The 4760-nt window shown below is 44.4% G+C and overlaps 1 protein-coding gene across 5 annotated transcripts in view; it reads right to left on the reverse strand.

The window, feature by feature from the left end:
- ctc1 (CTS telomere maintenance complex component 1) overlaps window positions 1–4760 on the reverse strand; it is an 18456-nt gene continuing 13696 nt past the window's right edge. For 2 of the 5 annotated variants that reach the window (XM_084711986.1, XM_084711987.1), the window contains 5 exons: window positions 4481–4628; window positions 2025–2080; window positions 989–1145; window positions 697–811; window positions 1–452 (listed from right to left, as the gene is read on the reverse strand). In XM_084711986.1, the coding sequence (XP_084568112.1) occupies window positions 361–452; window positions 697–811; window positions 989–1145; window positions 2025–2080; window positions 4481–4628 (568 nt within the window). In that variant the 3' untranslated portion in view covers window positions 1–360. Of the gene's footprint in view, window positions 453–696; window positions 812–988; window positions 1146–2022; window positions 2081–4480; window positions 4629–4760 lie in introns of those variants that run through there. The other 3 variants (XR_014769044.1, XM_084711988.1, XR_014769045.1) reach the window with 3 other exon arrangements.

The raw sequence follows: 4760 nt of genomic DNA on the forward strand, positions 1-4760 counted from the left end.
TGCTGATTTAGTAACTTTAAATCAAAGCAAATAGAACAAAGTGAACATTAAACATCTTGTTCTGTAAACATGGAGATAAATTACATTCAGATTAATGAGAAGTACAGAAGTGCAGGTGTGTTGGCTCCGCCTCTTCCTGTCTGTACAGGTGTGTTGGCTCCGCCTCTTCCTGTCTGTACAGGTGTGTTGGCTCCACCTCTTCCTGTCTGTACAGGTGTGTTGGCTCCACCTCTTCCTGTCTGTCTGTACAGGTGTGTTGGCCCCGCCTCTTCCTGTCTGTCTGTATAGGTGAGCTGGCTCCGCCTCTTCCTGTCTGTACAGGTGTGTTGGCTCCACCTCTTCCTGTCTGTACAGGTGAGCTCAGTGAGTGTTGATGTTCAGACAGGTGAGCTGCAGAGGATGAGTCATCCTGGTCATGAAGTCTCGCTCTCCTCGACTGAACCTCTTCATCTCTGAAACAAACAACGTGAACCTGAATCAACATGGCCGCCGGTCTGCAGGTGAAGGTGACTGTATGAGAACGATGATCAATGTTCTTCAAGAAAAACATGATTTATTGATCTGTTCAAACACAACAGACTCCATTTAAAACACTTCATTCAACCTGAACAGAAACCAACTAATCAGAAACTGCAGCGTCTCGAACACTGAGGTTACCCTTTAATACTGATCAATTATTGATTATACATTGATTACCTTCTGGTCTGTCGTTGTTGTGTTTCCTGCAGGTGAGAGAGAGCTGACGACACACAACTTCACTGCTGCACACACACACCAGGTAGAGGAGGAGAGGGTCATCAGAGTCACACACCTGAGACAGACACACAGGTAAATACACCTGAGACACACACACACACAGGTAAACACACCTGAGACACACACACACAGGTAAACACACCTGAGACACACACACACACAGGTAAACACACAGACACTGTAATTGGTTGACGGACAGCTGCTGTGATGTCAAACAGGAAGTGGTACTGACCAGGCTCCGCCCCCGGGGGTAGACCCTGATGTGACCTCTGACCCTGAGCGCTCTCTGAAGCCCCTCCCACTGAGAATCAGCCAATCCCAGCAGAGGACGAACCAGAGCACCTGAGAACCAGATGTGAGCCTCACCTGTCCCGTCATCAATCACCACCCTGATCAATACACACAGATTGATAGTTAGTGTCTTTTTTTTTGTTTTTTTTGTTTTAGGTAAATCAGTGATAGCTTAGCATAATGAGACAGACACAGACACAGGTAAACACACCTGAGACAGACACACAGGTAAACACACCTGAGACAGATTAACACACAGACACTGTAATTGGTTGACAGACAGCTACTGTGATGTCAAACAGGAAGTGGTACTGACTAGGCTCCACCCCCGGGGGTAGACCCTGATGTGACCTCTGACTCTAAGCACTCTCTGAAGCCCCTCCCACTGAGAATCAGCCAATCCCAGCAGAGCAAAACACTGAGTCGGTTTATAGAGATGTACATGTATGATGTTTGTGTGGGAGAACGTCATGATTGGTCAAATTTGTGAGTTTGGACAAAATTACAAGGTTCTGCAGAAGTAGTTAATTGCTGAGATCACAACATCACAACGTCCTGGACAGACTGATAAATAATGAACAGTGATGGTCCAAGACCTGAGGGGACACCCTGAGAACAGGGGGGACGTGGGGAACCTGGAACTGCTGATGTTAAACTGTGAGGTGGACTAAAGGCAGAACACAGGAGAACCAGAGACACTGAGAAATGTTTCTAACTGGTCCAGAGGACGATGATGACTGACTGTGTCTAAAGTTGAGGTGATCAGAATGAGCAGCTAAAATCAGATCATTAATAACTTCAGTCAGGACAGTCTGAGGACTGTGTCTGTCCTCATATAAACTGCTGGAGGACATGTGACCCTGTGTGGAGGAGAATCTGTCAAACCAGGCAGAATCAATCGAACCACACACTGCTGCACGTCAGGAGACATTTTAGTTAAAGTATAAAACTGAGGGACACAGAGGACAGAGTCTTACTTTGCTTTGGACTGAAAGACTGGAGACGTCGACTGGCACTGAGGACTGGAACAAGACTGAGACAGAGAGACATCAGTCAGTGAAACTGATCAGAAAATATTAATGATTGATCACAGCCTGTAGATCAACTGTCAGACTGATAAAACATGAAACAGAAGAGATTAAAAATATTAAACTACAGATCAGGATCAAAGTGTTCACTAAGAAAACATGTGGAGTTTGTCCTGACAGAGACAGAGACACCCTGAAATCACAGACACATATTCATCCTCCTCCTCTTCCTCCTCCTCCTCCTCTTCCTAACCCATTTCTTAACAGATCATCTCTGTAAAAATCTGTTACTGCTCTTCATATCCTGAAACCCTCAAAGTGATTCCAGACAGTGTTTTTCACTCTGTCTGTGTCTCACTCTGTGTCTCACTCCACTGTCTGAAGTTAAAGCTTTGGATCAGTGATCATTAATTGTGGTTCTTGCTGTCAGGTTGTCATAGATGAGTTTAATACTGATCATTAATAATTCATTAAAACCAAAAGTATTTAAGACTTTGTAAAGATACACACCTGAACAAAATCTTAAGACCAGGGGAAAAATTACAAGTATTCTCATTTTGCACTGGTGGATCTTAACCAGGTTGTAAGTAGAGCTTCAAAATGCGAAAGGAAGCAACAGGTGAAAGAGCCAAAAAATAGAGAGTAGGCAGTTTATTGAAAACTGCATCTAAACTCAAACAGGCTGTTCATCAGCTGATCAAAAGTTTAAGACCATAGCTTTAAAAGAGCAAAATCTGTGCAAAAATCTGTCTTTCATGTCATTTGCTTTCAACATTCATATTGTCATGACCTCCTGATGGCAAAGGCAAAAAGGATTTCTGTCTTTGAACGTGACAGGACTGTTGAGCTGCACAAGAAAGGCCTCTCGCAACATGCCATCGCCGCCAAGGTTGCACGCAGTAAGACAGTCATTTTAAATTTCTTAAAAGATCCTGAGGGTTATGGGACAAAAAAGTCAAGTGGCAGACCTAAAATAATTTCACCTGCGCTGAGCCGAAGGATCCAACAGGCTGTCCATGAAGACTCAGGCCGATCCTGGACCCAAATTAAGGCCCTTACTGATGCTGACTGCAGCCCAATAACCATAAGACGGAAACTGCGAGAGAAGGGCTTAAAGAACAAAAAACATCTTCAAAGGCCACGTCTCCTCCCACGCCACAAACTTGCCCGTTCGGAGTTTGCAAGGGAGCACGAAACATGGAACACTGAAAGGTGGAAGAAAGTTTTATTCTCTGACGATAAAAAATTTAACCTGGATGGTCCTGATGGCTTCCAGTGTTACTGGCATGACAAGGAGATCCCACTGGAGATGTTTTCTACGCAGCACAGTGGAGGAGGTTCCATCATGATGCAGGTGTTTTTTCCTTCAATGGAACAATGGAGTTTCAGGTGGTGCAGGGCGTCAAACAGCAGCTGGCTATGTGGAGATGTTGCAGTGGGCATCCCTCTTGACTGAGGGCCCTCGTCTGTGGTAATGACTGTGTCTTTCAACAAGACAACACTGCAGTTCATGCCTTAGTTAACGCCCGCCTGACCAAAGACTTCTTCCAGGAGAATAACGTTGCTCTTTTGGATCATCCTGCGTGTTCCCCTGATCTGAATCCCACTGACAACATTTGGGGATGATGGCGAGGGAAGTTTACAACAACAGACGTCAGTTCCAGGCTGTGGATGACCTTTGTGAAGCCATCTTCACCACATGGAGCAACGATCCCACCAGCCTCCTGGAAACACTCACATCAAACAGGCCTAAACAAATTTTTGAAGTGATCAACAAGAACGGTGGGGCTCCTCACTACTGAGTCCTTTTTTGACACTTGTAGTTCTGTTTTGGGTTTTTTTGGGGGCTTTGGTCTTAAACTTTTGATCAGCTGATGAAGAGCCTGTTTGAGTGTAAATCCAGTTTTCAATAAATTGCCTACTTTCTATTTTTTGTCTCTTGCTCCTGTTTCTTCTTTTTGCATTTTGAAGCTCTACTGACAACCTGGTTACGATCCACCAGTGCAAAATGCGAATACTTGTAATTTTTCTCCCGGTCTTAAGATTTTGTTCAGGTGTGTAATCAGCTGACTGGTAATTTGAGCTCCACAGGCTGAACGTCATCTAGTCTCATTATGTTGTAGAGAAGTCAGACGTCTCTACAGCTGATTCATCCAAAACTATGAAACTCACAACAAATTAAATCCACATGAACAAACAACTGTACAGGTGAGAGGAGGAACATGGAGAACTGATTCTGGGGTGAACTGACCCTTTATGGTCAGAGACATGTCTGTCGTCTATTTATTTTATTTAACGTTTATTTAAAGAGAACAGAACAGAGTAACGTAGAACAGAGTGAAGTGGAACAGAGTAACGTAGAACAGAGTAACGTAGAACAGAGTAACGTAGAACAGAGTGGACACCTGTCTGTAGAGAACACCACACAGCGAGCAGCTCCACTGCAGCTGCAGGAACAGGAAACACACCACGTGACCTCTGACCTCACCCACAATGCACCTCTGACCTGCCCACACACCCAGATGCATCATGGGAGCAGGAGGCCGAGCAGAGCTGGAAAAAGGAAATAAAAATGCATCAATCAATAATCAACACAAAGAAATCAATCAGTTATTGGAAATACAGTCAGATGATTCATATGTTACTGCAACAATCAATCAAAAGAGAACGAACTGCAGCTTTTCA

This window comes from Lutjanus erythropterus, chromosome 23 (genome assembly GCF_056507025.1).
Source record: "Lutjanus erythropterus isolate fLutEry1 chromosome 23, fLutEry1.hap2, whole genome shotgun sequence".
Taxonomy (NCBI): domain Eukaryota; kingdom Metazoa; phylum Chordata; class Actinopteri; order Lutjaniformes; family Lutjanidae; genus Lutjanus; species Lutjanus erythropterus.